We start from the raw sequence: 16,255 nt of genomic DNA on the forward strand, positions 1-16,255 counted from the left end.
CACAAATGTAGAGGCTGATGACTGGGTTAGAAAAAGCAGTTGCAAATATCAGAAATAAAAGGGCCATTAAAGGGATGAGATTTTGGGCTTTACTTCTCCACATATTCCCTGTAAATGCATATAACCTATATTGTATTTCCCTTAACCTTCTAGAGGAGAGGGAAGTTACAGGTGTCCTACATACAAAATACAGTATCAGAGTTGAAGATCACCATGCTGAGCAATTCAAAATTGCATTGTAATGCATCATTCTGGACACTGGACAGTAAAATTTCCATTTAAATCCCTTCTGCAGTACGGTAATAATTCAGCGATTATATATAAAAAAAATCCAAGCCTTAGTCTTGCACTTGAAGAATGTGATACTGAGAAATTTTCCTTGGGCCACTCACTGGGCCTTACAGTCAGAGAAACACAAACTGCCCTCAAAGCCTTTTGTTGAGCTTGTATTTATTTTTTTCCTCTTATCTGTGGGTTGTGGTTTTTTGCTTTCTTGGGTTTTCTTTTACTTTTTATTGACAGGAAAAAAAAGGATGAATAATGGTTCTTGGAAGCAGAAAACAGGCTGTTTGATTATCTCTGCTGGGAATGCTGTGTAGCAAAACTGTGGGTGAGGAAGTAGGTGGTTGTACTTCTGCTTGTCTTGCAATTCCTAAATATGATCATAAACAGCTGAGTTGGTGTCAGCCTTGCAACTCTGCTCCTAACTACACCCACCTCAGTTTGGAGTGCACAGTTTGTCATCACTTGGGTTAAAAGACATTTCTGGGAGGCATATTTGAGGTTGCTCCACATGAGTGGCTGCTTCTGGCTGCTGAAATGTGTGCAAGTGTAATTTTGTCTGTGCTTATGGTCTGTTTATCTTATTTCTAGGGCTCATCACAATAAAAGAAGCCCATGATATAGAAGCCAGGCTTAATGAAGTGGAAAAGCTTCTGAAGACTATTATAAACATGCCCTGGAAGGTGAGTAAGCCAAGTTCCAATTTAGTAAGTTCCAGTTTAGCTCAGCTTGACTCCTCCTTATGGTGACATGCACTCTCATGCAGATTAGAAAGTGGTGGGCTTTGCCAAACTCTGAAAGAAGCAGCAATTTATTGGGTATTTTGGAGAAATGCTGAGTGCCAGAATTGTGTCATGATGCCTCCAAGCTGTTGCTTGTAATAAATCTTTGTCATACTGCAAAGGAATGGAAAGGGAGAAGAGGGACAAAGCAAACTAAAAATTATATCTGGGGTTTTTTTCTCTCTTTTTAAGTATTCAAGATCTGAAGTTGTCCTTACGTTCTTTGAGAGATCTCCTTTGGACCAAGTTTTAAAAAATGACAATGTCCACAAAATTCAGCCAAGCTTTCAAAGTCCAGTTAAAATATCAGGTAAGAGTTGTTAGCTTCCTGCAGTTAGCACAAGAAATACTTTATTTTCTGTTTCTCTTACTCTTTCTCTGTCAGTAATTCAAAGGATCATTCTCAGTAGTCTTCTTTATGATATAGAGCATATAATTAGCCTTGACATACCAGGCAATGTGCATTCAGGAGATAGAGTGGCAGGTGAAATGGAAGACTGATGAATGCAAAGAAGTGGATGAAAGGAAAATGCAGTCCTTACTGCCTATCATCACATGTGATAATGCTGTTAGCACTTAGGAGGGAGATTTTGAGGCTATTGATACAGTTCTATGAAAATGTGAGGTCGGTGCAAGGGTTGAGCAGTGAGAATATTAGATATTATTAGGAAAGGAGGGGAAAACAGAGGAGAGGAGCACAACCCCATCTTGCATACAGTGTGCACAATTTTGGTCTCTCCATCTCAGAAAAGATATAATAGAATTTCAAATTACACCAATAAAGGGTAAGGATTCGAGCTGTTGAACAGCTCTAAGAAAGAGGTTAAATAAAGAAAGACCCTTTACCTGTGAGAAGAGATGAAAGTGGAGGTGTGATGGAAGTCTACAAAGCTGTGAATAGGAGGTCAGTTACCCTGTACTTCTCATGAAACAAGAGCTATAGGCTTTCCAATATTGTTGACAGACAACAGGCATTAAGTAAACAAAAGAAAGGTTATAACATTGTTTTGTTTCCATGCAGAGCATGGTTAAGGAATGCAGCTCATTGTCATAGGATATGTTGGGACTGAAAGCATAAGTGATTTCAAAAAGGAATTAGATAAAAAAGTAGAGGAAAAGAACATTGAAACCTGTCACAGGTGGAGACATAGGAAGTTCCTAAACAGATTGCTAGTGGGGAAAGTGGAGAGCAGTACTACTCTATCCTTGCCTATTCTTTTAACCTTTCCCCTCTTCATCTGCTGCTGACCATTGTTAAAAGGTTTGTGAACTTCTGGTGTGCCTGGCTTTTCATTTGTACATTGAAACATTTTATTTGAGCATAATATCAACTGCTTGTTTTGTATCACAGGAAGATCTTTCTCGGGAAGTTATTTGAAGTGAAATACTACATAGTCCTCCAAGGTGCATAAAGTGTTCAGCAGTCAGTTTCTTTGGTACTAATGATTTGTCTGTTTAATGGCCAGTCAGCCTGTCAACATCCTAAAGGTGTAAACAGTATGTCTTAAGGATTGATCTTACACACAGAGTAAACTGTTTGTAATTGATTCATAGCTCTGGTTCTAAGTGAATTAGTCCTCTGCTAAATAAATATTCTTTTAATTGAATGGAAGGTGGTTTACGAGCACACCAATAACTCTTTAGAGGAGCAGTGTGTAATACAGAGGCTCAGTGAGAAGTGTGGTCTTGCCAGCCAGGCTGGTCTAGTTCCCTCTTGTAGGGCCACTCGAGACCAGGCTGCAGGGCAGGACAGGGACTAAAAAGAGCAGTCCCCAGGGACATCCTGTGAAGTGGGTCATGCAGGACTGGCTTCCTGAGAGCAAGAAACAGGAGCCAACATGCTTATTTGTGCCCCACTGGTGGCTAGGGAGGTTTGGTGTCTTGATTCAATGTGGAATCGTCAGATTAAGTCCCTCATGTGTGTGTTCTTGCCATTAATCATCTTCCAAAGGCTGACCATGGTTGCTTGGTTTGGGCCTGACCACCAGGTCATGTTCTCAGCACTGACCCTTGAGAGCATATTCATAGGTTTTGTGTGCAGGATGTTGCTGCTCTGAGAGAGCAGAACTGCAAAGTGGGTCCTGGATCCTGCCCGTTATGAAATGAAGGAATGCCAAACTAAATGCTGTAAAATGTTTCAAAGGGTGGCGCCTGTCAATAATACCTTGTTCTTGTTGCAAATAGCAAATATCAAGATTAAATTTATTTGGAGTTGCATAGGTTGGAGGCGGAAGCATTGCTCTGGCTTGGAGCTTTTTGCTGTTTGGAAGGGGTTCATTGGCAAGATTCTCCTACCCATGCAGCTATCCATGTGGTAATTAGTTTTACCATTGAAGTGATTGCTGTAAAGAATGTCAGAATATAGGTGGAAGTTTGATGTTGATTGGTATTTGCCTCATCTGAACGTTGCACACTGGAAATGGTTCAGTGTCTGGCAGCATTGTCAGTAGATGGCAGTAGATGATAATGTGTAAAGGAGTTCACTCAGCAGTGAAATGCTGTAACTCTTAGGTCATGTCAAGGACACTGGGAAAAAACTGGCATTGGTGTTAGTAATAGTGCAGCTTTCTACGTGGCTTGTAGTCTTAGAGAAGTAGGCAAAAATGTTTTGTATTCTCTAAAAAAATCCCTGTCCCCTACATGGTCCTGCTCAGAGTAGAAGGTGATGGGGAAGAGAGAAGGGGCCACACTCTTAGATGAAAGCTGAATTGGAATTTATGGTGTAAATCTCATTCTACAATACAATGTTGGCTCAAATAAGTAAAGTGAAGTGTGATTCTGCTGGGATTCAGTATTTTTACATCCCCCAAATGTATAGACTGGAAGACAGAGTTGAATCTCAAGAAGAAGATGGAAGTGAGTTCTAGCTTTAAATGTAGGACCATGCAAATGTTAAAAAATAACTGCTTTCTCCTGTCTCATCTCCTGCTCAGTACTGGAACTGTATATGTAGCTGAAATTTGTGTTTTTCTGCCACAGGCTAATTTCCTTTTGTTTTGCTCATAGTGCAAGGCTGTAACTCAGGTCCATTGTACCTTGAGGCTGATCAAGAGTCATCCTACTTAAGTCAGTGCTGATTTTTTAAAAATATATATTTATTTTGTACTGTTTCTTGCTTAATCTAAGATTATGTGACCAAAAGAAATATTTGAGACTTGACTGGTTTTACTTTCCATTCAACACATGTGGATTAACTTCTCATTCACATCCAGTACTATTTTTTAATTATCAATTCTCTCCATGGTAGTAAGTCAGTGGAAGGAGGTGTAAATTTTAGATATTCTGTATTGTAGGCTTCTTACACAATGAGAAACAAATAATAAGTGTTAAAGGCAGTGTAAAACATGGTATTGCCTTACATGACTTTAAGTTAGTGGTTAAATTCAATTGTATGGTCACCTTCTAGTTCTTTCTTTTGTTTTGCTTAACTGGCTTAAGACTGGGACTGTCTAAGAAAATTACAATTATGTTTTAGTAGTGCTAGTTGCTTCAGATGCTCTGTGTCATGAATTGATGAGGTGAATAAAACTGCTTGAGCACTGGCAGTTTGCAGATCTAAGAAGCTATGAAACCAAATCTTCATTCCTGCTTTCTTGTGCAGATTTTCAATGTCATGCACAGATCTCATTTCACAGCCATGTCAATTACATATGATACGCAGTTATTTTCCAGCTTTTTATTATATCTTGTTTTCTTTTTTCTCCCAACAGAAATCATGCGATCAAATGGATTCTGTTTAGCCAACACTGAAACAATAGTCATTGACCACAGTATACCTAATGGAAAAGAGAAGCACCTGGATGTAGATTCAGCAGAACATTTGTAAGTGGAGCTTGAACATGAGCAATGATGTCACTTTGGAGTAAACTGTAGCTTTCTCAGCCCTCCAGTAGAATGTTATGGTCTATCTAAGAGCAAGACTGGTTCAGCTGTCATTCTGACTGGCTAAAGATTACTGGGCCTCATTGCTTACACTTCACAGCAATGTCCTGTTAAAAGGAATAAAATGGGAGAATGATTGATGCCGAGGAGCTCAATCCTCTGTGTATGAAAAAAGAACTGTGGTTGTCATAGCGATCCTGCCAGGTGAGAGTAGAGTTTTTTCTTTCTCTCATGACTGTGATGAGAGCTGCTTTGAGCCCAGATTTGGAAACTCAAACATTCTTACAAGTGGCATATCTTACTACAAAGGGTAGCAGAATGTTTTTTAAGCAATACACTATCCCCAAAGGGGAACACACCACTGAATGTAAATTGAGCAAAGGTCAGCAGCTGCTCAGCTGGGACTTGGTGAAACAAGTGTATTTCGTTAGGGGAAAGGGAAGTTAGACTAGTTATATTGATAAATTCTGCTCCTAATGCACGTAGGTGTTCTGGGGTCAGAGACCTGTCACCAGAAGGACTTTCATGGCCATGAGCCAAAGCACAAGTTCTACCTCAACATGTAGAAGACGTTCTGTACATTGAGGAGAGCAGAGCACTGGGTGGCTGCCCAGGGAGGACATGGACTCTCCCTCTATGGGGACATTCAGACCCCACCAGGACTCATTCCTGTTTCATCTGCTGTTGGTGACCCTGCTTTGGTAGGGGGGGTTGGACTGAGTGATCTCCAGAGGTCCCTTCCAACCCTGACGATTCTGTGATTCATGTAGGTCTTAAGTCAGTGACTTAATGGGTATTGATGGAAATCTGCTGCACAGATTTCTGTCACAGCAAGTGATTGATACTTCAGTGAGCTTCAGGTAGTGAAGCTTTTAAATACTTTTTTATGATAAACGTTGACCTGCTTTCTCTTTAGACCAGGCAAAATGATGGAAACAACACTAAAAGCCTTATGGATCCTTCACCTTTGAATGCAGTGATCTGTCTTGGCACATTTGCAATGTGGCCATTGTCAGTCTATAGCAAGGTTTAGAGCTTGGCCAGATTTTACCAGAAGCTGGAGAGTATCTCTGGCTACAGTGTCATTTCTTGAAGTCTTTTTGTTAACTTACCATTTAATGTTTTCAACTTCGACCTTGCTAACAGCATTTAAGCTTATAAGATTGTATTAGTGAGGCTGAAATGGCACACCAGAGGTAATTCTATAATGCCATTGTCTGGAAATTAAAGTTGATATACTTCAGAGTGGATCACTCTTTAGTACTGAGAGTGACAAATAATAGGAAAAAAATACCAAAGAAAGCCTTTTCCTTTCTTATTTTGATTATTTCATTTTTTTATTAAAAATACTTATAATCTAATTTTTATTTGAAAAATGTGCTGCAGCCTAAGCAAAACTTGCTGGCCTGGGCTCAGAAACTGCCATCATCTAACTGGCATGCCATTGAAGTCAGAGACTAATAAGGCTAGAAAACACTAATATGATAAAAACTGTGTGGTGGGCATGGTTTCCCAGAAACTGTGGTGGAAGAAATAAATCTAGGGTAGCAGCCTGACTTTGGGCATTATGGTTTGACTTCCTGAAGAACATGAAGTTGAGTCGAGAAGTTAATAAATTTCAAATGTGTGTTTTATGTGGTAGCCTAAATTTCCCCATTCTGTAGCTGTATTTTAGAGCCAAGAGGTAATAGCCAGGAGATAATGGCACCAGTGTAGCACAGCTCTTTTGTAAAAATTGAACATTTTGTAAAAGCAGAAATTTCCTTTACTGTTCATTTAAGATAGTGGTCCAGAAAGGGAACTTTAAAAGTCTTTCAAAATCCTGTGTCACTCCCTTTTGGTCTCTGTAAAATTGGAGTTATGGGACTGGTGTTTTCTATTCTGAAATCAGACTTTTATTCCTTGTGGACTTGTATATCCTCAGATTGGAATTTTTTCCCTTCAGCAACATTAAACTCTGTATGACTTCTGAATTTTGGCTGCTGATGTACTTGAATCTGATATTTTGCAAAACAAACCTGTGTTTTTTGGAAAGAATCACTGAAAGCTTCAGCAAGTAGCATTCATTCCCTGAGGTTCTGCTGCACTGGTCAGCTGCTGTAGCCTGCAGCACTACCTGCCCAGTGATCCATCAGCTGAAAAGTCTCACACTTGTTGCAAAAGAAGCATTTTTCCAAGTTGCAGTTGCTTACTCTGCTGTTCTGAAGTAGTTCCTTCCTGCTTCCTTCATTTTCTCTCTGGTTTTAGTTGGCAGTGTACCATATTGTTGCAAAATGTGGTGAAGCCAATGTGCTCAGCATCCATGTGCCATAAGTAGTCCTTTTATGAGTGGTTCTTGGAGAGTGGTTTGCTGTTCTTTGGAAAGGAAAGGTGGTAAATAAATGCTTTGGAGCTTAGCTTTGGTTTTGTTACAGAGGTGCCTTCCCTGCCAAGACTGTTTGCACTTCTGTCTTCTAGGCCAACAGCAGAGGTTGTGCCATTGGATAAGCTGCCTTTTTCAAAAATTCATTCCAGTAATAGCTGGGCATTTTCAGGATGGTGCTACCATTGTCACAAACATCTTGAAGTCTATAGGAGATATTTTAAAGGTGGCCATGCAAGAGCAGTATAGAGGTGGTGAATTAGATACCTATTTTTTTTCCAGAAAAACAAAATTGTCTTGACAGGAAAAGAAGATGCTTCCTCTGTGTCTTTTAGTCTTAAATAGGAGGAGATCTACTCAGGTAATGCCTGTACATGGGGTGATGAGAGGAGCTGGGTTTTTGTCTTATGCCACATTTATTCTGGGGTTACACTTGCGAGTTAATGAAAAGCATCATAGAATCATTTAGGTTGGAAAAGACTCTTAAGGTTGGTAAGTCCAACCTAACACTGAGTAAACCCAATACTACCAAGTCGTCTACTGAACAATGACCCTGATTGCCTTGTGACTCAGCAGTGTGTGCTTGGAACCCAGAAATCTGGCTGTATCCTGGGGTGCATCAAAGCAGTGCAACCAGCAGGTTGAGGGAGGCGATTCTGTCTCTCTACTCTGCTCTGGTGACACCCCACCTGGAATACCAAATCCAACTCCAGGGTCCCTCTACACAAGAAAGACATGGACCTGTTGGAGCGAGTCCAGAGGAGAGCCACTAACCTGATCACAGGGCTGGAGCACCTCACCTATGAAAACAGGCTGAAAGAGTTGAGGCTATTCAGTCTGAAGGAGGGAAGGCTCTGGAAAGATCTTACAGTAGCCTTCCAGTGCCTACAAGGGGGCCTGCAGGAGGGCTGGAGAGGGACTTTTCATGAGGACATGTAGTGATAGGACAAAGGGGAATGGCCTTAAGCTGAAGGAGGGTAGGTTTAGGTTAGATATTAGGAAGAAATTAAGAGTGGTGAAGCACTGGGACAGGTTGCCCAGGCTGTGGACTCCCCATCCCTGAAGGCATTCAGGACCAGGCTGGATGGAGCTTTGAGGAACCTGGTCTGGTGGAAGGTGTCTGCCCATCGCAGGCAGGTTGGAACTAAGTGATGATTAAGGTCCCTTCCAACCCAAACTATTCTATGATTCTATGATCTGTACATCTTTTAAAGACTTCCAAGGGCAGTGGCTCAGCCATTTCTTTGGACAGCCTGTTCTAATAGTTAATTTCAGTCCAGAAATTTTTTCAAATATCTAATCTAAACTTCCCCTGATGCAACTTGAAGCCATTTCTTCTTGTGCTGTCACCTGTTACCTTGGCAAAGAGACCATCCCCATCTTGCTGCAGCCTGCTTTTGGGTACTTCTAGATAGGGATCCCTCTGAGTCTCCTTTTCTTCTGCCTAAAAAATCCCAGCTCCCTCAGCTGCTCCTCATGAAACTTGTGCTCCAGGTCCTCCACCAGCTTCATTGCCCTTCTCTGGAGTTGCTCCAGCACCTCAGTGTCTCTCTTGTCAAGAGGGGCCCAAAATTGGACACAGGACTTGAGGTGTGGCTTCACCAGTGCCAAGTATAGAGGCACAATCACTGCCCTGGTCCTGCTGGCCACACTATTGCTGGTACAGGCCATGATGCCACTGGTCTTCTTGATCACGTGGGCACCTGCTGGCTCATATTCAGCCATTGTCAACAAACAACCCCAGGGCCTTTCCTGCCAGGCAGCTTTCCAGGCACTCTGCCCCCAGCCTGTGGTGATGCCTGGGGTTGTTGTTATTCAAGTGCAGGAGGCAGCACTTGGCCTTGTTGTACTTCATACAATTGCCCTTGACCCGTCAATCCAGCCTGTCTAGATACCCCTGTAGAGCCTTCCTACACTTCAGCACATTAACACTCCCACCTCACCTGGTTTCATCTGCAAACTGACTGAGAGTGCACTCAATCCCCTCATCCAGACTGTTGATAAAATATTAAACAAGGAAACAAGACTAGCCCCAAAACTGAGCCCAGGGAATGCTACTTGTGACTGGCCATCAAAAGGATTTACCTCCATTCAGCACCACTCACTCTTTAAGCCTGGCCACCCAGCCAGTTTTTTACCTAGCAAAGAGTATGCCTGTCCAAGCTATTAGCTTCTGTGTAGCTTGTTTCTCTCTTCTTCTGGTGAATCCAAGTAGCAACTCTAATGCCTTAACAGAGTTTAAATGATAATAGAGGTTTGTCTTAAAGCACAAGAAGTAGGCTCTTGTGAAAGACAGTGTGTCTGTCAAGGTACTTTGAGGAAAAAATGGGAAGGGCAGCAGTTTTGTCCTTTAGAAATCTGCAGGTCCATGGTAGCTTGCAGAGTCTGTCTTGAGAAGAAGACCTGTTGGTAACAACACAAAAGTATTTTGCTTGTTGAATGCCCTATACATGGCTAAATATAGTCCTGCTTTACTGGATTTGGTTTTTATGAGCACTCTAGAATGGTGCTTTGCAGACTTCTGTGCCCATACTTCCCTTTCAGTGGCAGGAAAAGCTTAACCACAGCACCTGAATGCCACTGCTTTGTTCCTCACATCCTGCTTGTAGTAACCTATCAGTGATCCTGAAGAACCACAAAATCTGGGGGACCCCTCAGTTGTAATAATCTAGTTTTATGCTATCGGCAGGAGAAAGAGAGCAGGATCTGAGTAGCCTTCTTGACTCCTCTTCCGCTTTCTTCACTCTGTCTGCCCCACTGGTATTTCATAATCTGTTGTTTCTGGATCACTAGCAGTGCATGAGATAGCACAACGTGATCTGTGAACTGCTTGCAAGATATCAAGTCAACTCCCTTCTGCACATGTTCCCACACATGCAGGGAAGCAAACAGCCTGGAGAGAGTAGAGGAATGAGGGTAATAAACATTCGAAGTTCAGTCTCATTTCTGTTTCGTTTAAAGTAAAGAGCATAGCAACAGCACTGCAGGAGAAAATCCATAAGTTTCTGCTCAAAGAAATGTTGTGGCTCTCATAGTTGGAGAGACAAGAAAGACCAGGTAGGAGTATGGAAAAGACAGAACTGATCATACATTGCAGGATGTATAGACCAGGCTATCCAATAATTCACAATGCTTCCAAGTAAAGTTTCAGGAAGAGATGGGAGTGGGAGATTTATCTGTTTGTTTATCCTACCACTCTTCTTCAGGTCCTCTGAAATACCTGAGTCTTAGGTCACCCTTTAGGGGGACATGAGAGGAATGTCTGCAGTTGCTTCACTTACCTAAAGAGTCTAACTCGTTCATGTGTTAGTAAGATTCAGTTTTAAACATTAATTATTTTAAAGCTCCTCTGTTTATCTGCCACTCAGAGAGCTGAAATATGCCACCTAAAAAGGAATTAGACACATGTGCTATAGTCAGAGCTAGGTCAGGATTTCTTTTTCCATTTTGTGCAGTTTTTCACCTTCTATTTCACTTTATTTTTGAGTCTATCAGAGTGAATGGAAGTTCTTTCAAAATATTCAAGAGAGAGTGTGAGGAAAAGAAACTTGACAGTTCTTCAAATCCCTTTCTAGAAGTAAGATGAAATTTAATCCTTGGTCTGCAGTGACTACTAGAATATCTAGGAGGAAGATAATATTTCTTGCTGCAGAAGTTCAAACCTTCTTGGAATGGAAATGCCTGTAACTGAGGACAGTGTATATTGTAGCAAGTTGATGCCTTCTGGTTGAGAGTAGATGCAAGACAGTGGGTAATCCTTGCAAAAATCCAGGTTATGAGACAAGAGTTGGGAAGTGAGAAGGAAAATGCAAAAAAAAAAGTAAACCTAAATTTGAAAATCTCTTTATATCTGGGATTTCTCTGCTTGCCAAAACCTAACTCTTGTGCCGTGGGAGGACAGCAAGGCTCTGGATGAAGGACACTGTAGTCATAGTTTCCCACTTGTGTTAGACATTTGGCCTCTTACAGAAGCCAAATCCAAAGAAGGTACCTGTGAAGTGAAAGGGTGAGAGTCCAAATTCAGATGAGAAATAAAGGCAGTTCCCTTTCCACTTTTGTGTGAGAAATGAGACATTTGGTGTTGCTGCCACATGGGGAGGGGAGGGTGGGGTGGGGAGTGGAACTTGAGCTGCCTGACTCACAGTCTTCCAAGGCTCACTTGCTGCTTACTTCCTTCCTCATTAGTAGCTTTAAAAGTCAGGAGTGACAATTTTATTTGCTTGCATGCACCATGATTCTCATTGGCCTATGGTTTACTCATATACACATGTGTGTGAGGAGAAGGAGGAGATGTGGATGGAATCAGCTTTAAGTACTTCTCCCTCTCCCTTAGCACTTTTCTTCCAGTTTCTTTGACTTTGATTTTCTAAATGAACATAAATTACTTAATGCCTTTTGGTGTTTGTTTTTTTCTTTTTTTTTTTTTTTCATTTCTCCTTAGGTTTGAAAGTGTTAGTGACTTTACCTCAGAGCTAGAAGACAGTGATGATCCAACAGCTTATGTTACCAATTTGACCTACTACCATCTGGTCCCATTTGAGACTGACATTCTGGACTGAGGTTGCTCAGTGATACAGTCAGCCAGCATCCAGCCAACCTCTTCATCCATGGGCTCTGCTTTCTCTGGCATTGCATCTCTGTGAATAAGGCTGTGCAGACAAGACCAACAGCAGAGAAGCTGCAGCAAGTACACCAGAAAGCTGGATTTGTAGTGTGGTCCTCCACTGTGTGCTATGGAGACAGCTTGTGAGGATACAGCTGCTTCTCTGTGGACAACAAACTCGTTTTCTGTGAAAGCAAAGCAACAGAGGCTTCTTGGGGCTCAAGGAAATCTCTGCCTTGCCTGTGGGAATTGCCACTCTGCTGCAGCCGTGGGAAGCTTGTGCTGTAGTACCCTGTCACTCGTGGTCCTTGGCTTGCAGTGCCACTTGAGGCTTCCTCTTTTAGCATACCAACAGAAACTTCGCCAGATGGTGTGACCACGCTTTTTGTGCTGTATAAGCAAGAAGACAAGCAAACCAGTTGAACTTTGCTAGTTCCCTCTGTGGTTGCTTAATGGAGGTCTTGTGGGTCGCTTTTTGCTCAGCTACCGGATGATTGGTGCCTTACACGAGATGTCAGAAATACCATTGAGTGCCTCAGGAAACAGAACACATGTGCTGATGGCTTTACTTCTTTTAATCATGGGCTTTTGTATAATCACTGAAAGGGCAACTGCTCCTTCCTGGAATAGTAAAGCAGACAGCAGCTGGCATTGCAATGGACTGTGCATGATGTTTGGGTACCTGTATGATTTCCAAAGTCTGGAAAGCTGATGGGAAAGCTGAGCTGCTCTGCTAAGAAGGGTCACGGCTATGGCAGGCACTTGGATGCAATTTTTTTTTTCATGTGGACCAGCATATATGAATGGTGCTTAAAGTTGTTTACATCAGAGAGATAATTCCCTATGCATATCTCTTCCCAGGGGCTGGGAAAGAAGACAGTAAGATTTATGTTGTATTTGGACTGAAAAAGACTGATAAGCTGTAGTGTGTCTACAGGGGGAGGAAAAGCACTCTCTCCACTGCCAACCTTTTTCAAGGTGTCTGTGTAGCTTTGCAAGATCTGCCTGGAGGAGTCAGGTGCAGACCTTATTGTGTAATGCCATGGATTTCAGCAGAGACAGGACAGTGGGAGCAAGAGTGGGATTGGACTCTGCAGCCTCTTGACTGGTGCAACATTAAAGTGTCCTCAGAGTCTCTCTTGCAGAGCACTCTGGATTCCTGGCACTCACTGGGAGTGCTCAACACTTGCCAACCTGATCTTTCATTGAGCTTTCTGTGAGCTGTTTGCAAATATGAATTCAAAGGGATTGAAATGGGAAGGAAAGCATTTTGGAAAAGAGGCTTGCTTGGTCTTGGAGTCTCCCTTCTGCAGACTTTTCTATCCATAGAATAACAGTCAAACAGAATTTGTTAATGTAAATAATAAATTATTGAGGATCCTAATTCTTTTACACAGTATGTTTTAAAAATATATTTTAATGAAATAAAATAAAATATAACTCACCTTCAGTAAACTTCTGCAGCTTAAAACAGTGGCTTCATTTTTTTTGTTTTCATTTGAGGATGCTTTCCCAGACATGCCAAATCCTCTTTCTTGTAGTTTTGGAAACATGCTGAGTTTTCACAATTTCTGTGTTCCATATGTTACTCATACTATAGACATGATGTCAATCCACATGCAACCTGTCTCTCTAGCTGTTGATCTGGTGTCTAGGTGATGTGGTTTAATGCCACTAAGTTTAGTGGAGGAATTCTGCATTTTCAAGACCATCAGTGGAATCAAATCTGGCAATTATTCTTTTTGAAAATAAAGCAGATTCGCATCAGGTAAATTTCTAGAATAGAAAGGGATATGTTATCACTCACACAGAGAGCAGCCTTTTGAATTAGAATTTGGAATGTTTTTTTAAGTTTATTTGTTTCACTCTCATGAGTTTTAACTCTTCCATCAGTGCTTTTAGTTAACCATGACGAAGCTGAAACAGTGTCTAGCAGACATATGCACTGGACTGGAGTATTTTATTTCAATTCTTGACCTTGCTGTCAGCCACCCATGTTGCATTGGATAATTCTACTTCATCTCCCTGTTACTGAGTTTTCCTTGAGTAATATTTTGAAAATCAGCATCATTGGCTTTTGTTGCAATAATATCCCCTGATTCACTGGAATTTTTCTATGAATTATTAAACACAGGATAACTACTCTTTTAAACCACTTTAGGATGCATGTATTAAAAATAGAGAAGTATTGCTAATTTTTAAAGTGTACAACCAAATTCCTCATATGAAAAGCAGCTAATCTGCATTCATTTCCATCTTCCCAAGCAGAATGCCAGGAGCAGGGACGGTTCTGTGGTGCTGTCAGGGCAGATCCAGGCAGCTGGAACCTGTCCCACCACCCTGGCAGGACCAGGGAACTGGGACAGCCTCAGGACCTGAAACATGGTGCAGAATTCAGCACTTACTCTGTAAAAAAAAATCAGTACTTGCATGCAAAAAAACCCGAACAAACAAACATCAGTCTTTCATCATTTAAGAAAAATGTACTAAAATTTCGTGTCTTAGATTTCTAAACAAGACCTCTCCCCAATTCACCCATTGCAGCTGGTAAAATCCTCCATGCTCAGGTCTGCAGAGCCCTGTGAAAAAATACCCTGGGGGTTGCAAAGTGCTGCCATCTGACTGGGTGGTTGGCATGTGTGGTTCCTCAGAAATGTAACAATTAAATGTTCATTTTCAGCATTTTTCATTGGTTAACCTCTTGATTGTTCTAATGGAAATGGGTGGCACAAGAATTTTATCCCCAAGCCCCTCTCCACAGTGCAAAGATACTTCCTGTGTAATAATGTCACCGAATCTTATGGGAGTCAGGGAAGAGAAAGTGTATCACACTATGCTATATTTTGCCCACCAGTCTTGTTATTTTTTTGTTACATCAATGACCTGTTAAAAACTCAATCTTGGAATCCAAGGCCACATAACAGCAATAATCTGTAGCTCAGCATCAAACTCTAAAAAAAAAAAAAAAAGAAAAGAAAAAAAGAACATTTTCTAATTGCTTCCTATAATTATATCCACTCCTGTTCCAGTCACCTATCTCTGAACTCCCTTCCCCACACATACACAAATTATTCAGGCTATTTTACTGATCATCTTTCATCAATGTAATTGCTTTCTTGTGGAAATATTCACACCCTGAAGTGCAGTTCCCAAGTTTTATAGCACACAGAGCATTCTTATTTTCAGTGCTGTCAGGTAATTTTTTTCTAGCTCTAAAAGCATTCTCATTATAATTAACTTTGTTAGTAATACATACACTGGGGGATTCAGTGAAGGGCAAAATACCAAGGTAATATGCATAATATATCTAGATTTCACAAATGGAGAATTTGCATTTACCTGAAAGTCCATAGCGAAGATGTGGAAATTGCTGGGATGAATTTACTGTTGAACTGTCTGAATCCAAACTCTGGGCTTTCCCAAGCCCTGTTATCATGTCTATGTGTCCTACAATTAGTGTATATAACCCCACCATGCTCTGTTGAGAGAAAGAACAACTTGAACTTTGGTATCACAGAAAGGGGGATGGGACTCCAAGAGATGGCTGAGACAAATTTTTCAGGGATTAGTTTCTGTCCTAGCAGGACATCTGGGAGACAGATGCCTTGCACCAGAGGACAGGAGTTGTGACAAGACTTGATTGTTGTTCTTCACTGAAGAGGCTGCTGTTAAGGAAATCTGCCCAGGTAAGGATTTAGAGAAAAGCTCCTTAATCTCTCAAAATGCCTTGTCTGGCTTTGCAAAGTAGTAAAATTAATTTTCTGTTGTCTTGTGAGGCTACCTACGTGTCTGAACTGGAGATCTGGCTGGTATGACTTTGTCTCTCAGCTGCACAAGGGCCCACTACTGCCAGCAAGTCCTGGATTAGAGCCCAGCCTCAGCCTGGGCTGCAGAGATGCCTTCAACACCCACCTTCCAGTCCTCAAATTCTGATAAACAATCTACAGAAACCTTTAGATAGAAATGGCAGCTGATACACTGGCGAGAAGGAAATCCAAATGGAAATCCAAATGTGAACACTGAATCTTGATTAAAAGCATCCCAGCATCAGCTCTGTGTGTGTGTTTTCAAGTGAACTTTAAAAAACAGGAAATTCTTCATTAAAATCTTTTACGTCATGCATTGGTGCTCCATGTAAGCCCTTGAATGTCCCTCTGGTACAGATGTTTCTGACACAACCTGGCAACATTAAACACTTGGCCACAGTTGCAGTGTATGTGTTTATAAGGCTCTGTGAGCCACTGAGACTCCTTTTGCTCCCCTGGTGTCTCCCAGGAGGCTCTTGACTCCTTGGAGGCACTCACTGCTCCTCTTTACAAATCTCTGTGCAGTAACCTTAAAATG

The 16,255-nt window shown here is 41.5% G+C and overlaps 1 protein-coding gene across 1 annotated transcript in view; it reads left to right on the forward strand.

The window, feature by feature from the left end:
* Positions 1 to 15,915, forward strand: part of PXDC1 (PX domain containing 1) — a 28,338-nt gene extending 12,423 nt beyond the window's left edge. Inside the window, exons 2-5 of the mRNA XM_071553325.1 lie at positions 874 to 965; positions 1,257 to 1,374; positions 4,775 to 4,886; positions 11,750 to 15,915. Coding sequence (XP_071409426.1) covers positions 874 to 965; positions 1,257 to 1,374; positions 4,775 to 4,886; positions 11,750 to 11,867 — 440 coding nt within the window. The 3' untranslated portion in view covers positions 11,868 to 15,915. The remainder of the gene's footprint in view (positions 1 to 873; positions 966 to 1,256; positions 1,375 to 4,774; positions 4,887 to 11,749) is intronic.
* Positions 15,916 to 16,255: the final 340 nt, after the last annotated feature.

Source organism: Pithys albifrons, chromosome 4 (genome assembly GCF_047495875.1).
Source record: "Pithys albifrons albifrons isolate INPA30051 chromosome 4, PitAlb_v1, whole genome shotgun sequence".
Taxonomy (NCBI): domain Eukaryota; kingdom Metazoa; phylum Chordata; class Aves; order Passeriformes; family Thamnophilidae; genus Pithys; species Pithys albifrons.